The 22568-nt window shown below is 34.3% G+C and overlaps 1 protein-coding gene and 1 long non-coding RNA gene across 4 annotated transcripts in view; one reads left to right on the top strand and one right to left on the bottom strand.

The window, feature by feature from the left end:
• Positions 1 to 19534, bottom strand: part of LOC126768803 (uncharacterized) — an 83052-nt gene extending 63518 nt beyond the window's left edge. Inside the window, exon 1 of the long non-coding RNA XR_007669271.1 lies at positions 19327 to 19534. This is a non-coding gene — a long non-coding RNA (uncharacterized LOC126768803). The remainder of the gene's footprint in view (positions 1 to 19326) is intronic.
• Positions 1 to 22568, top strand: part of LOC126768787 (cytochrome P450 4d2-like) — a 104417-nt gene that overhangs the window by 53828 nt on the left and 28021 nt on the right. The window contains exon 10 of one of the 3 annotated variants that reach the window (XM_050487115.1): positions 181 to 399. The exons of the other annotated variants lie outside the window; for them this stretch is intronic. Coding sequence (XP_050343072.1) covers positions 181 to 353 — 173 coding nt within the window. The 3' untranslated portion in view covers positions 354 to 399. Of the gene's footprint in view, positions 1 to 180; positions 400 to 22568 lie in introns of those variants that run through there. 3 annotated transcript variants of the gene reach the window in all.

Here is a 22568-nt window from a genome sequence, read left to right as displayed (position 1 = left end):
TTAAGACAATTGTTATTGCCAATAAAATAACTATTGGCAGACTGCAAATGCACCACCTGGTAAGTTGTCACTGTAACAAATATTAACCATCCCATACATACCGTCATCAACCTTGGGATCTAAGATGCTACGTTCTTGTCTCATGCTAGTAGTTATACTAGCTCATTTTTGTCATTTCAGCTTACCAATACGCCCTCATGTCCATTAAGACGATACTGGCGACACTACTTCGTAACTACAAAGTCGTTGGAGAACCGGAGAAAGGCCCAATACCTCATATTAAAGTAAAATTGGATATTATGATGAAGGCCGTTGATGAATATAAATTGGCTTTAGAAAAGAGAACACCTTAAACTAACTAAGTCTAACTGACAAAAATGTTTTTTTGTTCAGCTCACTGTAGCGAAATGTGTATAATGTAGTCAAAGTTCGGACTTTCCCCTGGGAAGTTTTTTTTATCTTCGATTATATTATGTTAACTTTTAGTGAAATATTTTTCACAATTTCACTAAAAATACAATAAATCTATGTTAAATTGTTTTTTAAACAGCGGTTTTGGTCTTTAATAAAAATAATATTTAAAACAATTTGTATGAAATTACGATGTACCCACATTTTTATGTATAAAATAAAGAGTATAAAAGGGTCTCAAACGATTTTCGAGATCAGTTTTTATCGTTGCGCTGCCCGAAGGCGAACTTAGTCGTGACATTCATAAGGTGTAATCGCGATTTAATTAAGGACTAATAATTGTGAAAGTAAACCGTGTTATAATTGTATTATGATTTAAGAGTGATTGATGTGTGAAGTGATTTAAAATAAAATTGTGTGATAGTAAATTGGTGTTTTAAAAATATAATCGCCACCCTCGAAGAAATTATTTTACAAATATCAGAAGTGGGATAACACTGAGTCAAGATGTCCGGTGCTACACCTAAGCGCAGGCCTAAGGAAACAGGGAGTCGGCGATCTAAGAATCGATCTTTACGTTACCGTAATAAGCGCCGAAAAACTACATCTGACGTTGAGAGCACTAGTGTTTCATCTAGTTCTCGCGATACATCCCGAATACAGAGTTGCCGTCACCGAAGACGATATTTAAAAGGTGTTGAGTGCAGTAAAACAAAACGTACACGTGAACCCAGCCAAGACAGCAGACATTATCGAAGACGTAATCGTAGTCGTAGCCACAAACGTGACTACAGCCGAAATCGCAGCAGTGAACACCGCTGTGACCGCCGCCGAGAAAGCAGTCATGGCCGTGATCAGCACTACAGTCGTAACCAAGGTAAAGTTGCTGGTCAACGCAGCGTCCGCGACCGTAGCAGTGGCGGTAATCAAGAGGTGCTGCGTAGCTGCACCAATTAGTTGCTTGATCACGATAGCGGGAGCCATCACGCATCCAGGGACCATTTTAACACTCATGGTATGGACTTTACAAATAATATTTTGTGTGAAAGTAGTAAAAGCAATAAATCTGACCTTGACAAATTTATAAGTTCACTATCAACAGCTATGGCTAAAAATAATACAGATAGATTTCAAAATACTATCAATACACTACCTGAATTTGATCCATTATTAAAAAACCAAACCATGTCTATGTGGTTAAATAAAGTAAATGAGTGCATCTATTTTCGATTAGTCCAAAAGACAAACAATGCATTTTGCTTTATCTAGACTTACTGGCCTGGTCAAAAGATGGTATGAGCAAAATGGCAAAATAAGCTGCTAGATGCATTTCCTTGTCAAGAAAATTATGGTCAATTATTAAATGACATGCTTTTGATACGTGCAAAGTTCGGTGATTCATTGGAGGAATATTTTTATGAAAAATGTGTTTTATTAAATCGTTGTGGTATTGATGGTAGAAAAGCTGTGGACTGTATTATTTTTGGCATAGATGATAGAACAGTTAGAATGGGTGCCGAAGCCGCACAATATGAAGACTGAATAAAACTCATGTGTTTCGTACAACGGTTTATTGCAGACAAAAAAAAAATCAAAAAATGCATCGTCACTACGATACGGTGACCCGCGTAAAACCCAATCTACCCAAAACTTTTTATATTAACGGGCGTCAACATGCCGCCTCCCAAGAACGCAGTTCTTAAGGAGCATATACATTAAACAAAATTTACGCATTTTATTTTTACAATATTAACAATTTTTCCCTTTTACAACATTATTGTTTACATTTGATCATAATATTGTAGTAATTGCTCATTACATTTATCTTAACATTTTTTAATAAATAATTATAACTGACAATTTAAGTATAATTTTACATTACAAACTTCATCACACATTGTTATGTAGCGTAATAACAAAGGGATAATTATTATCAACAATAATTTAAAATAATAATCAACAATAAAATAAAATAAATTAATGTATGTGTTTACTGTATATAATTATAAAAATATGCCGTAACAGCCTGTGAATGTCCCACTGCTGGGCTAAAGGCCTCCTCTCCTCTTTTTGAGGAGAAGATTTGGAGCTTATTCCACCACGCTGCTCCAATGCGGGTTGGTAGAATTCACATATGGCAGAATTTCAGTGAAATTAGACACATGCAGGTTTCCTCACGATGTTTTCCTTCACCGTAAAGCACGAGATGATTTCACTTTGACCAAGTCAATAAAAATATGATAAGATATAAATTCATAATGATATTAAAATAATTAATTTTATTAAAAAAAATCCTAATTAAATACACATTCAATTCAATTTATTTATTGAATCAATCTATGTTATTAAACCAATAACAAAGAGATTTTTATTATGAAATGAAAATTCTATAGGTACATAAAATTAAATTAAATTATTGATTTCAATCATGACTTAGTAATGTTTGTTATATATTCATTACACATTCAATACAATTCCATTCGGATAACGTCAACAATTATTATAATTATACAATTTAAAACTTAACAAAAAAATAATTGTTTTAATTGACAAAATTGACTGTATTGTGAAATATATGTAAAGAAGTTTTAGTGAAATTAGTCTGCAATCGGTAAAATTAATAATTTAGAAATTGCTCGTTTAATCAAATTACTTTTACACCGAATCGTTACCACTCTAGTTATGTGATCAGGGCCGGGATGCTTTGCTTCTATTCTACCATATAACCATTTTGCTGGAGGAAGATTGTCTTCTTTAACAAGTACAATGTCACCAATATTTGGTTCTGGTGATACTTTTGCCCATTTGTATCGCTGATTAAGTTGCGTAAGGTATTCTGATGACCATCGTCTCCAGAAATCCTGCACCATGCGTTGAGTCAATTGCCAACGTTTTAATGTACTAATAGTTGACATTTCAAAGTTGTAATCTGGAGGTATAACCAATGGACCACCCACTAAAAAATGTCCTGGTGTTAGTGGCATTTCCGATTCTGGGTCATCTACACTTTGACGTGCAATAGGTCTTGAGTTAAGGCATGCTTCAATTTGACATAGAACCGTAGTCAACTCTTTAAAGGTGAGCGTGGAATTACCGACGACTCTTTTTAAGTGGTATTTGGTTGACTTGATGCCCGCCTCCCATAATCCACCGAAATGAGGTGCATGTGGAGGAATAAATTGCCAAGATGTTCCATTGTTAGATAAACTCTCTGATATATCGGGCATCAAATTGGAATTTTCTTTGGAGAATAAAGTTTTCAATTCCTTAGAAGCACCTACAAAATTAGTTCCATTATCACTCCAAACTTGACCACAGTGACCTCTTCTAGCTACGAATCGTTTAAATGCTGCTAAAAAACCTAGAGATGTAAAATCACTAACGACCTCAAGATGCACTGCACGCGTAGCCATACAAACACACAAACATATCCTTTGTGGGAATGGTGGCCACGGCCCTTGGTTGTTCTTATTTGTATGGGTCCTGCATAATCCACTCCACTAACAAAAAATGGACGATTAACAGAGATGCGTGCTGTAGGTAATTGACCCATAAATTGTTCATGAGTAGAAGCTCTAAAACGTGCGCAAATGACACATTTCCTGTACTGTTCCTTGACTAAATTTTTTATACCAATAATCCAATATTTTCCTCTGAGGAAGCTGGTCATCATTTGTGGTCCTTCGTGTAATGTTTTTTCATGTGCATCTGCAACCATTAACTTCGTAAAATGACCACTTCTTGGTATGATAATTGGATGTTTGACCTCATCACTGACATTCGCATTGTCTATTCGACCCCGGACTCTCAATAATCCATCTTCATCTACAAATGGGGTAAGTGAATATAGTTTACTCTTTTTAGGCATTACTTTCATTTTATTAAAATATAAAATATCTTCGGCAAATTCCTGTCGTTGACATTGTTTTATACATGTTATTAATGCAACTTTTAATTCTTCACACGTTAGCAAATAAGTAAACTGAGGTCGAGGTTCCTTAGATTTCTTGAAATGTAAGAAGCGCCTACAATACGCAATTACTCGAATCATTCTTTTTAATCGCGAAAATCTTTCACAAAGTGATTGAAACGTTTCATTTATATTAATACAATAAGCTTTAATTTTCCTTTCTTCTAAATTAGTACCGACATCTGGTTTTTCATAATGTACAATATCATTACAAAGCCAACTGGGTCCGTTCATCCATAAAATATTGTTTTGTAAGTCACTAGGAGTCATCCCACGTGACGCGATGTCTGCTGGGTTTTCACCAGACTTAACATGTGACCATTGATTACTTTCAAGTGTTGTCAATATATCTGATACTCTATTCGCTACAAAAGTTTTCCATCGACTAGGGTGGCCACGCAGCCATGCCAGCACTATTGTCGAATCGGTCCACGCATGTATATTGGATGGTTCTACGTGTAGCATTGTTGCGACTTCTTTTAATAATTTTGTAAGTAACGTTGCACCACACAGCTCTAATCGAGGTATTGATATTTGCTTTATTGGTGCTACTTTTGTTTTGGACGTGAACAAGTTTACATGAATTCGTCCGTCTTTATCGAGCACTCTTGCATAAACAACAGCAGCATAGGCTGCATTTGATGCGTCACTAAATCCATGCTAATTTTGAACTTTTTAAACTCTTGCGATACTCTTCCCATTCCTTTTTCAACGAAGATGGTAACTCCTCGTCCCACGAGATACCTGACATCCACAATTTTTGGATTAAAATTTTTGCTGGTATAATACACGGCGAAATCCATCCAAGTGGATCATAAAGCTTAGATATATTCGAAATCACACGTCGTTTAGTAACTGGAATAATTTGTTCTTCTAGATGTACTGAATATACGAATTTATCTGTTGATCTATTCCAAGTCAGCCCTAAAACTTTTGTTATATGGTCGGTTATCATTTCCATAGATTCTTTACTTTTTTCATTTTTGCTCAAAATTTTCATAACTAATTTGCTATTACTTGACCATTTTTGTAACTTAAAGCCGCCTCTCATCATCAAATTATTTAATTCCTTGTACAGAAATATTGCTTCATTAGACGTGTCACAAGTGGTCATAAGGTCATCGACGTAAAAATCCTCCAAAACTCTTTTAGCAGCAAAAGGAAATTGTGTACCTTCATCCAAAGCCAATTGCTGTAATGTTTTGACTGCTAGATAGGGAGCTGCGGATGTGCCAAAGGTAACGTGAAGAAGTCTGTAATCTTTTAAGTTATCCTCTGGATTTCTGCGCCAAACGAGTCTTTGATAGTCCACATCCTGTTGAGCTACTTTAACCATTCTGTACATCTTCACAATATCCGCGACAAGGCAAATTGGACCTAGGCGAAATTTCATAATTAAATGTCGTAGATCTGGTTGTAGACGTGGTCCTATCATGAGATCGTCATTAAGAGAAATGCCATTCTCACCCTTACATGATGCATCAAAGACTACTCTCACTTTTGTTGTAGCCTTATCTTCACGAATCACTGCATGATGTGGCAAGTAAACAGCTTCTGTATTTTTATTAAATTTGATTTGTTCCATATGACCTAATTGCAAGTATTCTTCAATAGTGTCATCATATTGTTTTTTCAAATCTCTATTTCTGATTAATCTTTTTTCTTGTCCATAAAACCTGCGCACAGCTATTTCTCTTAAATTTCCATATTTTGATGCTGGGGTTTCTTTTGTAAAAGGCAATCTTACTATATATCGTCCTTTACAGTCTCTTTTTGTTGTGGTCGCAAACAAATCTTCACATTTTTGTTCCTCTGGTGTTAAGCGTTGATTTATTTTATCGGTAGGTTCTGCTTCTAGTTCCCAAAACTTCTTGAGAAGTTCATCATCGCTCATTTGTGTATGTAAATTCACAAATATACTGTGAGTGGTAGGTGAAATAACTTGACCTGACAGTACCCAACCCAAGTCTAGTGTGCTATGGTGATGCCATAAGGGCTACGAAGGAGACGTTCCTCTATTATTTTTCCATAGACATCACTCCCCAATAAAATATCGATTTTACCAGGAGTGTGGTAATTTGGATCTGCTAACTTCAAATTTTTAAGTTCAGGCCAGTTATTCATGACTATTGGTTTGATTGGTAAAAACGATGTTAATCTCAAAACATGAGCACCCAATTCAATTACAGTTTCAGTGTCATGGATTGATGATATAGCTATATTGACTACAGCCTTTGAGGTCAACACACTAACATTACCACCCAATCCACACACCGAACTCTTTACAAAAGTTTTCTTGAGTCCAAGTAACTGTACTGCTGATTCTGTTATAAATGAGGCCTGTGACCCCTGGTCGAGCAAAGCTCTCAGCAGTTGGTAGCTTCCATTTTTAGTTTGGACCCTGACTAATGCAGTAGCTAATAATACCTGAGTATATTTATCCTTGCTAGAATAACAATTAGTAACCATATTCAATGGTTGGTCAGTCTGCGGTTGATCATCACTAAAATGCATTGACTCAACAGCATGGTTAACAGGTACCGCAGACGCGATCGATCGATTTGGTTTTTGAGGATGAAGTAGTGTATGGTGTTTACGGTTACAGATCCGACATGAGGTACGTAAGAAACAAGATTTTACACTATGGTTAGACCCAAAACAATTAAAACAAAGCTTTTGCTTTTGCACAAAATCTATACGAGTCTTATAATCAGCATGATGAAATTTTTTACATTGAAACATTTTATGATTTTCCGAGCAAAACGGACATACGGTAGATGAAGCAGAAGAGACGTGATGTGCCTTAGGTTGATTATAATTATTTGATTTAAATCTACTTGTAGTAGGTTCCAAGAATTCCAATGCTCTAAAACGACTTATTAAAAATTCTTCGAATTGAGAAAAGGTAGGTAAATCATCGGTTAACTCATTTGATTTTATTTCCCATTGTTTGCGGGTATCACAATCTAACTTTTGACAAACTAAATAAATAAGTAACACATCCCATGAATCGGTACAGATACCAATATTAGACAATGCATTTAAACTATCTTTCGTTGTGTCTAAAAGGTTCTTTATACCATTGGCCGATTGCATGGTTAAATTATTTTGCGAAAATAAACGTTTAAAAATACAATTAGATAAGAATCTTTTATTATTATATCGCTCTTGTAATTGTGACCAACACGTAATATAATTAGCATCAGTAATAGAAATATGTCGTAACAGCTGTTCGGCTTCTCCCGATAAATTAGTTTTTAACTAATGCAATTTTTGAACATTATCTAATTGCTTATTATTATGAATAACTGATACAAATAAATCCCTAAACGTCGGCCATTCCGTGTACTTACCAGAAAAAAACGGGTAGTTTAATATCCGGTAATTTTATAGGAATAGGATAACCGCCATTTTTAGCTATAGTCGATGATTCCGATTTTTCTGATAAGTTAACACTTTTAACTTTTAATAAATAATCTTTAAGTTCACATTTATATGCAGTATACTCTTCTTCAATTAACTCATACATATTCATACTAAAATAATCACAATTAAACTTAGATTCCTGGGTAGCTATGTCAATTATTTGCTTATGAGTGACCTTAACCTCACTCCAAATATCATTTAATATTTCAAGTCTAGTTTCTATATAGGATTGCGTAATTCTAGACTTTGGTGACTTTTTAAAGTTTGCCAAATTTCTTTGTATTTGACCCCGATGATCTTCTTGGTACTTAATAATTTTTTCCATATTTATTGTTATAATAAAGTTCGTTTGTATAATTAATTAAATTTTCCAATTAATTATTAAATTGTACTATTCAAATAAATTATTATACTAAATAATTGTTGATTAACTTATAACTTAGTTCACTAAATGTTCTTATAAAACCGTTACGATTTTTTATAAAGTTCAAATTATCATTTATTTTTCACGTTACTTCACGTTCACTTTTATATAAATAAACTCAGTACCTCGGTTTATAAACTTTCCTCATCTGGAAATGCTCGCAGCCAGCAGTAACTTCTTGAACTAGCAAAGCTTGGTTTTCAATGACGACTAACGGCACCCGGCACCCGACACCCGGCACCCAGCTTCGGACACCCAGCACCTGGCATACAGCAAGCAGCACCAGCGACCCGGCCTCAGCAGTCTTGACTTTGTTTCTATTTCAACTTTGTCAGGTCTTGGCTCCTGAACAACTTTTGGTTGGTCACACAGGAACTACTCACGTATTAATAGCCGTTTTGCTTATATCTGTATGTTATTTCCTTTATATTCTCTTCATTTTTTCATTATTTGATTAATTTATTTTCAACTAATTTGTTATTTATCCGACTCGAAGAACCATGAATAAAATTCATGTGTTTCGTACAACGGTTTATTGCAGACAAAAAAAAAAATCAAAAAATACATCGTCACTACGATACGGTGACCCGCGTAAAACCCAATCTACCCACAACTTTTTATATTAACGGGCGTCAACAAAGACCCTAATAAATTATTATCCTTTCTGAAAAATGTAAAGATGATTAAACGTTTAGATAAAATACCATCTAATAACCTTAATATCATAAATACTCAAAAAAGACAAATTACTGAAAAACGGTTTAATGTACACTGTTACAGTTGTGGTCAATCGGGTCATTATAGTTCTGGATGTCATTTACCTATTAAACGTTGTTTGAAGTGCCGTCTTATTGGTCATTTAACTAATGAATGTACTAGAGAAAGTAGTGTGAATGATATTAATAAAAAAACAAATATAGTAACAGATGGAGGTAATAATGATAAAACAGTCATGAGAATTAATAGTTTAAATGACGACTAAAAGTTTTATAAGGAAGCTTTCGTTAATGGTATATTACTGAAATCGTTTATTGATTAAGGTAGCAGTAAAACATTGTCGCGTGAAACTGAAGCACGAAATATTTTAAATGGTTGGAATAAAAGTAATACTGATACTTTGATAGGATTTGGCAATTCTTTAGTTACACCAATAGGTAGTTGCGAAGTTCAGATCATCGTCGATGACATTTCAGCTATAACAGAGGTACTCATTGTACCTGATGAATATTACCAAGATATCCACTTTTGATTGGTCATTCGTATACAGAGCAAACTCATATTGTTATAATCAAAACTCATGAAAACTTAAACGTAATTTCTAATCTATAAATATATGTAAGCTGTTATTCAAATATTGAAAAACTCGATGTAAAATTAAAATTTAAAACAGTAGTTAATGGACTAAATATAGTTGACGTTTAATGCGAACCAAATTACACTGGAGATTTGTATATAGAAGGGGGGAGGGGGTTAGATTAGAACCATGCAAAAAATATATCGTTCTAAGAGGATTATTTCATTTTATTGATGGAAATAGTAAAATCATTTTAAAGGGTAGACCTAATTCGAAAATAATTTTGTCACAAGGAGATAAAATAGCAAGAGCCTTTAAAATTGAATCTAAAATGTCTTCTGCTAATGTGTTGCAACTTAGAGAACAAGATTTTCTGAAACATAATCATAGTAGTTTAAATAATGAAACTTATACTATTGACAATAACCAGGTCATAATAGATGATAGTATAAAAAAATCAGATCGAGAAAAATTATTAAATTTATTGAATAAGTTTTGATTGTTTCGCTTTTAATTTAAAAGAGTTAGGGTGCACAAAAGTAGGAGAATTATCTATTAAGCTGACCGATGACAAGCCAATAGTATATAGACTTTATAGATTGTCATTTAAAGAAGAAAAAGTGGTTAGAGAAATGATTGAGGAAATGATGTCGGCTAATATCATATGTGAATCCAGTTCACAATTCGCTAGTCCAATCATTATTGTTAAAAAGAAAACAGGTGACAAAAGACTCTGTGTAGATTTTAGAGCGCTTAACAGAAAAACTATTAAAGAACATTATCCCTTGCCGCGAATAGAAGACCATTTGTCAGGCTTTAAATATTTTACCACCCTTGATCTCGCTTCCGGTTACTACCAAGTTCCCATATGTGAAGAAAGTAAACATAAAACGGCTTTTGTTACACCAGAGGGACAGTATGAATTTAATCGTATGGCCTTTGGCTTGGCAAATGCTCCAGCTGTCTTCCAAAGAATTATAAATAAAGTACTAAGTAAATCAGAGTCGGGAACAGCCATGGCATACATGGATGATATGCAAGTAAAATAGGAATTGGAGCTATTTTACTTCAACAATCTGATTCGGGCCCATTTCGTGCTGTAGCTTACTTTAGTCGTCAAACTTCTCACGATGAGCAAAGGTTTACATCTTATGATCTAGAGATGCTAGCCGTAATTAGTGCCTTACAACGTTTCAGAGTTTATTTACTTGGAATAGAGTTTAAAATAGTAACTGACTGTAATTCTTTGCGAGCTACATTCGAAAAACGTGATCTTATACCCCGTGTTGCAAGGTGGTGGAGTCAGCTTCAAGAATTCAATTGCCATATTGAGTATAGAGCGGGCAATAAAATGCATCACGTAGATGCTTTGAGTCGAAATCCCATTAATAACGACTATAAAAATAAAAACTTGCAAGACTCTGTATTTGCAATTAATTCTAATGATTGGTTAGCTACGGTGATCTAAAATTGAAACGCATTATAGAAATTCTGACTGACAAACAAACTGATGAAGTAACTGACATTAAAAACAATTACCGTTACATCAATAACCGCTTATACAGGAAGACAGTTTCCGAATTAAAATGGGTTGTTCTAAAAGCATCTAGATGGCGAATTGTCAAACAGTGTCATGACGACATAGGGCATTTAGGAATAGATAAGGCTTTAGCAAAGATATCTAATGGAACCTCATTTTAGGAAACCAGTAGTTTTCCTAAAATGAGGCAATTTGTACAAAAGTATGTGCGTTTCTGTTTAGACTGTGCCATGTGACCATAAAATGCCGGGAGGAAAACCGGAGGGGTTTCTTAATCCAATACCTAAAACCCCTATTCCGTTTCATACAATTCATTTGGACCACTTAGATCCTTTCGTACGTAGTCGTAACAAAAACACGTACTTACTTATAATAATCGATGCATTTTCCAAATTTTTAATAATAAAACCTGTTCGTGGTACGGACACGAAATACGTAATAGCAGTATTGAAAGACGTTTTTTATACTTTTAATGTGCCAGTTAGATTAATATCAGACAGAGGTAGCAGTTTCACTAGTCTAGCCTTTAAAAAGTTCATAAATGAATTAGGTATTAAGCATATTATGAATGCAGTTTCGACTCCAAGAGCTAATGGACAGGTCGAACGATACAATCGCACAATAACAGAATCATTAGCAGTTACAAATAATAATTGTCCTGAAAACAGGTGGGATGACCATGTATCTAAAATTCAATGGTCCTTAAATAATACATTTAATAAGGGAATCGGACGGACACCAGCTGAAGTTTTATTCGGTGTCAAAATGGTTAACATGTCCGATAGTCGCATTAATAATACAATAAATGAAGATCTAGAACAGGTGAGAGAAAATAGGGACTTAAGTCGTAATGATGTAGTAGATCATACATCTAAAACTCAGGAATCTCAAAAAAGGCAATTTGATAAAAATCGAAAGTAACCCCACAAATATCAAATCGGTGACCTCGTTCGTATCTTCCGTAACCAACCGTCAACAGGTCACAGCAGAAAACTTCTACCTAGGTTTCAGGGCCCATACAAAATAACAAAAATATTTGACAACGATAGGTATGAAATTGAGGACACTCCAATCACAAAAAAAGTAAAGGAATCTACAGAGCAGTGGTTGCTGTAGATAAAATTCAACCATGGGTAATGTTCGATCATCTTTCAAGCGACAGTGGTAGTGATAAAAACAATAATTCGTATCAGTCTAATAGTTCAAGTCAATCGGAATCAGATAATGAAACCCATAGAGATGATGATTAGGTTGAATATATTATTGTGTGGTTTATATACCATGTGATAAATCTGTACAATATGATTGTTTATTGCATTAAGTAAAAAAAAAATACATATGTAAAATATATTTTAGTAGAAAGTTCCTATAAAAATAAAAAAATCTGAAAAGATGTAAGAATATGTGTACATTTTGGTTGTAGAGATTTATTAATTGTAATCTATGTTTTATATATATTAGTTTATGAATTTTAATCAATATTATGTTTTGTTGTAAATAATGTTATAATTATTTACTCTATACTATGTTTGAGACAGTTTTGATACGTTTATATTGTAATTAATGTATGAGTTATTTACAATAAATCTTCAATTTCTAACATTTTCATATCCTGGGGCAAATGGCCCTGGTCGCGGGCAGATTGCCCTGGTCGCGGCAGATTGCCCTGGTCGCGGGCAGATTGCCCTGGTCGTGGGGAGATTGCCAGATTGCCGTGGTCGCGGGCAGATTGCCGTGGTCGCGGGCGGATTGCCTGTACATCTGCAGATTGCTCCGACCGCGAGTATATCATGCTGGAACTTTTTTTTTTTTTTTGAGAAACACGAGGTCGTGTTTATTTGCAGGACGGCCGAACTGTAAGAAATGACGATGTACCCACATTTTTATGTATAAAATAAAGAGTATAAAAGGGTCTCAAGCGTTTTTCGAGATCAGTTTTTATCGTTACGCTGCCCGAAGGCAACTTAGTCGTGACATTCATAAGGTGTAATCGCGGTTTAATTAAGGACTAATAATTGTGAAAGAAAACCGTGTTATAATTGTATTATGATTTAAGAGTGATTGATGTGTGAAGTGATTTAAAATAAAATTGTGTGATAGTAAATTGGTGTTTTAAAATTACAATCGCCACCCTCGAAGAAATTATTTTACAAATTAAATTTCTAAATACAGGCATAAGAGTTTTGTTACAATAACGTGTAGATAGCTTAAGTATAATTAAATATATACTTGAATATGTGTCAAGTGTTTTATTTAATAATAGACTGAAAACATTTGAGTGCAATTTTGTTTTCATTATCATCCTCATTAATATTCATGGTTATCCTTAAAAATTCTATTCTTTAAGAACTCCCTTCGTTTCTAACTCGCGGAATGTTGAAAACCGACATACGGAGTTGCGCTATTTTAATGCGTGCGTTTAAAAATATGTAATATTTTTCATTTAAAATCACTCAATCATCGAGGTTTATAATTGACAACATTTTATTTTTTCAACTTATTTAATTTGCCCTGTCAATTTGGCGCCATCTTAAAATTTGAGTTGTCTATGTATACAATAACTTTATAGGCTGTTATGAACAATATTTGAAATCGTTTGCTCATCACATGATTCCATATTAATTTGTAATCTTTTAATATGCAGAGTTCATACTTGATAAAAATGTAAGTGTTATATTTTTCAAGTTGAGCTACTGCTGTTTTGCGGTAGAATATCTGATGAGTGGGTGGTACCTCTCGAGACGAGCTTGCACAAAGCCCTATCACCAGTAATCCTTATTCAACCGTTATGGTGACGTCATCACACATTTTTTAGATTTCAATTTTATTTTCTCCCAATTTACGCATAAAAAAATACCTATATTTATCCAAGCTCAGGATAGGAAAATAACGAAACGTTGTTTATTATTTCAGCACGTTTAAATTGTCAATTGACAAATGTTGTTAATTGACAAATGAACAAATGCTTTATAAAAATTTTGAAGACCTACATTTTGTTTTTCATTTACTTACATATTTAATAAGTTTCCTTCAACAATTCGCCGCTCCCGAGGTGGTAAGTCAGACCAAAATGGACTCATCCAATCTAGCGATGGTGTTCGCGCCGAACTGCCTCCGCTGCACCTCGCAGGACCCCAGAGTCATACTCGAGAACGCGCATAAGGAGATGACCTTCCTCAAAACACTCATCACTAACCTCGATACCTCGCACGTGCAAGATCTGCTGTGACCGACGAATCTCAATTACTGTAACAACAATGTCGCCAGACAAACTTTCTAGCGACGGTTGAATGTAGCCCTTAAATTAATTCTCGTAAGCTAGAATTATCGTCTCGCCGACCGCGGTAACAACGCGTGCGAGCAGGACGGCGCATGTGACGCGCTTTGTCGCTTAGGGATCGCCGTAGCGACGCCGTATGTATAACACGGTATAGAATGCTACAGGTAAAAAAAAAACAAACAGAAATTATTCAATGATCACGATGATTATGAATGAAAAATTATAATTTAATTAGCTATCGGTAAAATTTATATTGATGTTTGAAATAAAAACATATTTTTTTTTTATTATGAAATGTTGCTAAAATTAATTCTGACTGTGTGAAAATCCAAAATATATCCCGTGACATGGCGACGTGACCACCACGGACGGCGAGGCTGTGATACCACTATAGTAGCGAATCTTAACGCCTTTAGTGCAAGTAGTTAGAGGCGAGTTGACCATTTCCTATCAATTAATATATGTATACCATATTTCAAGCAAGTTCGATTACGCCTATGGTAGGTGAATACGAACGTTTAATAATTCCCTTACTTGAATTATAATTGACATTCTTGTATATTTTTTGTATTTTTGTACGCTGTGTAATAATTTTATTTGGTCGTATCCAAAGATATTTAATGAGATGTGATTTTTAAATATATTTAGACTTGAGCTTTACAAAAGTGTACGTGCAATGTTCGCCATGAATCTTTATAGGGACTGTTGCGTGTTTGTTATTAGTTGTAGGGTTTTGCGTGGAGAATGTACGGATATATTAATTTAAGTTTTTATTTCTATATTATAAGTACACAATTTAGTGCGTGAGTGCATAAATTCGGAGCCCGTGACGAATTAGTTATATATACGAGTTTCATAGCTTTACGAACGAACACATCACGGTTATTATAGACGTAGGTCGTTTACTTCGCATACTTTGAAGCTTTGAGCGTTGGTGGGAGGGTTCCGTAATATAATATCGGTATGATTTTATAGTCACTCTTTAATAAGATAATGAATGAGAGAAGTGAATTATGAAAATTTATTTTTTATTGATCAAGTCTCTCAATTAAAGCTTGCGTTATTTTATATACAAAACATTGCTACTTAAATCCTTTACCGATTGAAGCATTCAAATTGCGGATCTTTAGTTCAACACTCTCTTTCTGTCATCATTGATTTGACATTCGAATGAAGGAGACAGAGCATTCTTTAACTAATTACCTAAACAAAAGCCGCTAATTGCTAGTTCAGTTGTCGAAAACTTCCTTGACGTAAGTTTTATATGATAATATAGTAAAAAAATATATTAATGAATATAAGAACCATATCGTAATAATACTGTACCGTTATATAAATAATAATGCTTTTAAATTACGATTCCCGTCATTAGCTTTATAAACGTAAATTACGTACAATTCAAAATGATATCATAAACAATTATTGTTATTATTATTTCATCACAGATTAATTTGATATCATCGAGTAATTGCGAAAGTGTGTTTGTTTGTCATTGAAGTGTTAAATACTCAACCAATCATCATAAAATTTTATACATGTACATAGCCACAAATCATTGTTTTAGTTTTTGCGTATTTATTTATTTATTTATTTATTTATTAAAGAACACTAATATTACTTTTATGTATTCATTAATACCATTTTATAGGATAATAACTCTTCAACTTTTTAATCTCTAGCTGTAATTGAAACATATATTGTGATACATATTTGTCATCCTTGTGCCTCGGAGTTGTTTATGTATGTGCGAAATGTTTATTCGGGTAGTAAATTATGTACCACCTATGTGACTTCTATATAACGACTTCGTTATTTAACGTTACAAAAGAGTTTATTTAATCGAAAATCATGAATTACATAGATATATGAAATGATTAGCAACTATAATTACAATCGGTCGGTATGCTTTGAGATATTATATCAATTTAAGACTTGTATAGCGACCCGTTTAGATCGGTACTAACATCAAACAATGAAATAGTTATTTATTAGACTATAGTGGAACAGTAGACATATATATTATATTATATTCAGAAAGTCTCATATTTGTTTAAAAATATTCATTAAAAACATTCGTACATTTTATACGCTTGCCTGCCTGCTGCCTATAGATCGTAGGTCCTGGGTTCAAACTCCAGCTATTGGGTTTTTCTGTCGAAGAATCTCAGTAGAATTTGGAAGTGTTTACGCTCCTGTGCACGCTCTGCGTACGCAACGTCGTGTTATTGTGAGGCAGGGAATAGTGTCACCTGTGTTTGCGTACTCGTGCAGTTGGCTCATTTCTCTTAAGATTGCTTTCGAGACCGAAATCGATCGGAAATCGGAAAATTAGGACATCACTATATTTTATAAAAGATATTTATTTATTGATAATTTTTTTTGTAATAATTTTCTTTAAATATCTGAATTCTTTCTTATGGAATATAATATATTATACAAGCTTAAAGGGATATATAATAAAATTAGTAGAGAATGTTTTCAAGAATTGATCAAATTTGGATTGGATTAAATAGGCTATTTTATTAAAAAAAATAAACTTGAAAAAATCCTAATTATGAATAAAACAAAAATACACAGTGAAATAAAATGCTGTTGTAAAAATATTACTTAATAGTAATATTTATGAAAGTTACAAGAACATTTTACTTCAATGTGTACTAGGAAAATATACACGTAGAACTGTTTACATTGCTGCGCTGCCTTAAAAATTTCCTTCAAAAATAATAAATTATGATCAAATTGTATTTACATTAAATATTATCTAAAAACATAGTCGTTGCTTGCTTCGGTCTGGCATTTGATAAATAAAATATAAATATAAAAAATAAAGTTTTATAATGTATGTTTTTGTTTTTAATTAAAATCTCTCAGTAAGAAAATAGTTCTCAATATATCTCGATTAAAACCTGGAAACAAAAACAAGTAACAAGTTTCCTTGTTTGTAATGAAATAAATGATTTGATATTTTTATATTAATTATATTTTTATATGAATTTTTGTCGTATATTTGGCGTTTTCTATTTCTTAAATAAAGAAGTGTACTCACTAAGAGCATCCGTTTGTAATGTAAAAATAAGGAATTCAATGGACGATCGTTACAATCTTAGAGCATGTTACAAGAGTTTGATACTTTGAACATTCGCGTTATATCGCCAAGCAGCAATATTTGGTCTTATTCCGGCTTGAAGGGTGAATCGAGCCAGTGTCGTATTGGCGTTGTGGGGGATTGTATATATTTCTTTCAGGTTACCCATTTTGGTAGCGCTTGACGATTTAAAAACGGTTGTTAGTCTATAAGATTAAATCATTTTGATTTGATTGACTTGTATTACATGATACGTGCATGCTCTTATTGAGTACTATTCTTTTAAAAATACACTTGTATTTTTTTTGCTAATATATAATGTACATTCCACTGTATAACCTTTTGTTAATTAATCTGTAATCTGAACTTAAAAAAAAAGATAAGAATCAACTCGTCAAATAAAAAAAAAGATAAAAATCATCTAACTCTTGTAGACCGTAAATTTCCATGTCATATTGTAATTATATTTTTTTTTTGAATTTGGATAAAATTTAAGTGAAATAATTAAACTATATACCTGTAGACTTCGTATAAATATATACAATTATAATTTATGTTATAATGATTTACTTTTTAATATTATATTTTTTATTAGTATATATATATCTAGGAATACTGCATTTGCCCGACTATCAACTCAAGCTACAAAAAATATTAAAAAAAACATTACATCACCATGTCTATAAATGTATTTAAAATAGTTATAATACAAAAAAAATCATTTAAATTATAATATTAGTTTTATATATTTTGTGAGCTGGAGCGGGGAGGCTTTGAAATGCATCTAGCTCCAAGACGTCTCGAATTGAATCAGTAATTTCAGTGCTTCAGCCATTCGGCTGTTCGGCCAGGTCATTCCTGCAAAATAAATTGCGCCTTAAACTTAATGTATCGTACCTAAGAAAAAACACATATTATAAGCAAGATTGTACTGCTCATTAGAATTAGTAGACGCTGGGTGCAAAAAACACTACGTTTATTTTCTACGAAATTGTATTTTATATACCAGCGTCAGCGGGTAATTTAATTATCATAAAATATTCATCTGTAATGCTTCTTGCACAAAGTATATTAAATAATTAAATTCTTTAATTTTATAGAAAAAAAGTAGTAGCAAAAAATGTATTAGAGTTTCCTACTTAAAATCAGTCTTCAAAATATAATTATTAAAAACCAGTTTTAAAATGTAGTTTTTAAAAACGGAGCGTTATAAGAATACTCCTACAATATTATAAAAACAGTATATGGCAACCCTACAGGGAGCCAATTTATACGAGAATAATTATTCAATCTATACCACGATTTTCACTTAATGCCCGGTTTACATTATTCCAGTCCAGCGATCTAGTCCAGTACTGGATTGCTTACTGGAAAAATGTAAACCGGCACTGGAATGAACTGAATCCAATCCAGTAAACCGGGCATAATCTTTGAAATGCAAAGTACGTAAGCGGCAAAATTATTTTCTTGCAGAAATCAATTCACACCTTTAGTGCAGCTATACTTTGTAAACACATCTTTCCAAGGCAAACAATTCGTCAGCTATGGCTTCGCTAAGCTGTGCATACATAAATGTTACCTGTTTATTCAATCTATTGTGCCATTACTAAGCTAAGATGTAACGGCAATTATCCATCGTTATAAAACAGATACATATTTATGAGTCACATGGAGAACAGCCGCTGCATCTTGCTTACAGTCGGGTCAAACCGATCTTTATCGAAAACTGGTATTATTCGAATTTCATGTAGTTTTAGTTGCTAAGTTATAGTTCAACTAACAAAGGATTATATCAATAAGATAATGAAACTTGTTATAAATGTAGACATAGTTCTAATGTTCTCTTCTGTGCTAGAATTTGTGATGGTTACATGAGAAGCACTGTTTATTGACTACCTAATGAGATGCACACTGCGGTTGCTATATTTTTGGCAGCTAGATTTATCATAGTATTATATTGTATATTAAATTGCTTGTAATATCAGAATATGTAAAATTGTATAGTGCTTATAAATAAATGCAATAAGTAAATTCAATACCTATAAATCCTATGTATATAATATGCCTCTTATGTTGATCGGGACAATATACCTAATGCCTATGATGTTCATAAATGATGGTTCGCTGTGAAGGCGGACACTCGAAATAATAAAATTGATTTATCCATTGGATAAATGCGAATACCAGATTTTGTTTTATTGGAATTCCTTGAAGTAATTGTTTTACATTCTAAGTTTTATTTATTCTTATAGTAATTTTCTTTTTAACAAAATATACGGCACAGGAAAGACGATATAATCGCGATTTAATGCCATTTAGTTAAATATTCAAGTAATAATTAAGAATTCATAACAGACTTTATTTATTCGTTTATATCATTATATATGATACATATATATTTGACTGCCTCGTTGGTCTAGTGGCTTGATTTAAGGCCGCCAACCCGGAGGAACCCAGGACGGGTTCAATTCCCAGATCGGGCCAATAAAAAGTTATTGGGTTTTTCTGTTAGAAAATTCTTGGTAGCATCCGGAGTCTGAAATTTGGAAGTGTGTACACTCTCGTGCCTCGGAAAGAACGAAAAGCTATCCTGCGCCTGAAATCTTTCTGGTCGTGTCGGATTGCCGTCCCATCGGATTAAGAGAGTGAGGGAAGAGAGAGTGCACCTTTGTTTGCGCACACACAGGTGCACTATATTATCTCCTGCGCAGTTGGCGAATCTCTCTTGAGATTGGCCGCTGTGGCCAAAATCGGTCTGGAGGACATTATTATTATATATGACGGCGACTGCGATAGATAAGCGGCACACCCGTCATCGCTAGGTGCTTTTGGTACAGGGTCCATGGCGTAGGTCTCAGGCAATTAACCACAAAGATAGTGTATGATAATTCTTGTATTTTATGTAGGTAATCAGCAATCACAAATTACAAAGTAGACGTTTCTTAGCTCGGCCTACCTGACCATATAGAAAAGTAACTCATAATTAAATCACATCAGAAAGGATACCACAAGTGAGATTAAAAATTAAATTAACGTTACAAAATCACAGTAATAATTAATGCACCAAGTATTGACAGCAACACACATTACTAGCACTTCTTGCCAGTGAGTATGTGACAACAAATGGGTCAATAACAGTTCTTCTCTCTGTTAAACACGATAACACATGGGACAGTACCAGTCCTTCTCTCTGGTACGTGTACCCAAGTCTAATATAAGTGGGCAGTATCAGTCCTTCTCACTGATAAGCCCCAAACAGGTTAGACATTACCAGTCCTTCTCACTGGCAAGCTATAGGTATACTTGGTGTAATAATTCACTAGTCTGTACAAGTGGATGGGCCTTCACCCGCATCCTCTTCGTCTAACTCTTCACTTAATACGTCTAATTCACGCGGAATATGGTCTTGTGGTATATTTCTTATGCGATCATGGGCATACTTGTAGTAAACAACGATCTCCTAATGTTTCTTTATGTTTTAAAGTTTCTTCAGGAGTCAACCACGCATAAATTGACAAGTCGCTCCCTGCGAAATATCTCTGCGTGCACTCTATTAGCTTTTGAATGTTAGCTCGACTTACCTCCTCGCATCAAATATTAATGCTAGGATCGAAATTCGAATTGGAAAATTGGTTGGATCTCACCGTAGTATTGATAGGTCGTATCGCATCAATGATACGATCGGTTTCACCAGCACTGTAGTTCGTGGCAGCACTCACGGAACGCCCTGGCGAAGACAATACCTTAGAGTCCCGATGCTCCATCATAGTCACAATCATTACTCGCGGTCGTAGCAGCGTCCCGCGTAGAGGTGAGCGGTTCATTCTTCCAACGACGTTAATCGAATTCTGGAACGTGAGTCATGGTCATGCGACCGTTATTAGGCAAGTTTCTTAGCTATCATTGAGCAGAATCACTGTTAATTAATAATCCAAAGCAGAGTAGGTAAATAAAGAAATTATCGCAATGTAGGTAAAAGCTAAATTGTAGTTACTAAGAAACTTATAGAGTACGACACATAGCTAAGCTATTAATACGTAAGATCACTGTTAATTAATAACCCAATGCAGGATAGCTAAATAAAGAAATCATCGCAATGTAGGCGGTACGAGGTAAATTGTAAAGTTACTAAGACACTTAGTACGACACATAGTAAGACACAATGTCTATTGCTTTTAAATAATTTGGAACGTACTCACCAGATCTTTTTCATAAGTTACCACAAATTTCTGCACTCACTAAACAATAATACTTTGGTAGGGTAGTAAAATAAATCGTAACTCCTTTAATTTGCATAGCCAACGGTCCTATTTCTGCTGCTATCTTTGCTGAGCTGAGCGTATCAGAACACATAAGGTTCCGATCTTGAAGGTTTGAAGCGCTTGTTATCCGGCGCACTTTGTTATCACGATCATGTAGCTAGCGTTTCAAATAAGAAAATGTCTTCATTTCTAACAGCAACTTGCTTCTGTTGGAAGTTTCGATGGTGCATGCCAAACGATGGATTGTAGTGTCGAATTGTGAGGTATGTGCAAGGACATACGATATAGCGATTTCCTCAGCAGTCAGGTTTTTCCATTGCGCTATTAGTGACGTCATCAATCGACTTGCATATGCAGCCATACATTAGCCTTCCTTTGGCCGACCGTTCTTAATGTTTATAAGAGCTGCCGCAATGGTTTCAGCACCATCATAACGAGCAAGAAATAGCTCCTTGAAATAAGTCCACGTCATAGCAGAATGTGATAATTGTGACAGCCACGAAGAAGCACTGCCTTTCAAGGACTTGTTGAGCGCAATGATCAAGGCACCTCCTTCCAGCGCTTGTTCTGCCATACAAATATCAATGGTCGAGCACCAGACACGTGCATCAGCATCATTAGAGTCGGGATTGAACTCTGGGAGTGTTGGCACAGCTCGACGTGATTTCATAGCTTCAAAAAATGCACCATATTCCGTTGTTGGAGTTCAAACGTCATCTGCCATTGACTTTCATGGGTAGTTGGTGGTTGCGATGCCCGAGTGAATCCCACTTCTGATGACGGCGACTGCGATAGATCAATGGCACACCCGTCATCGCTTGGTGCTTCTGGTACAGGGTCCATGGCGTAGGTCTCAGACAATTAACCACAAAGATA

The sequence above is a fragment of the Nymphalis io genome, chromosome 5 (genome assembly GCF_905147045.1).
Source record: "Nymphalis io chromosome 5, ilAglIoxx1.1, whole genome shotgun sequence".
In the NCBI taxonomy this organism is placed as follows: Eukaryota; Metazoa; Arthropoda; class Insecta; order Lepidoptera; family Nymphalidae; genus Nymphalis; species Nymphalis io.
The sequence above is the reverse complement of the archived record's forward strand: the minus strand, read 5'-3'. Positions and strand labels throughout refer to the sequence as shown.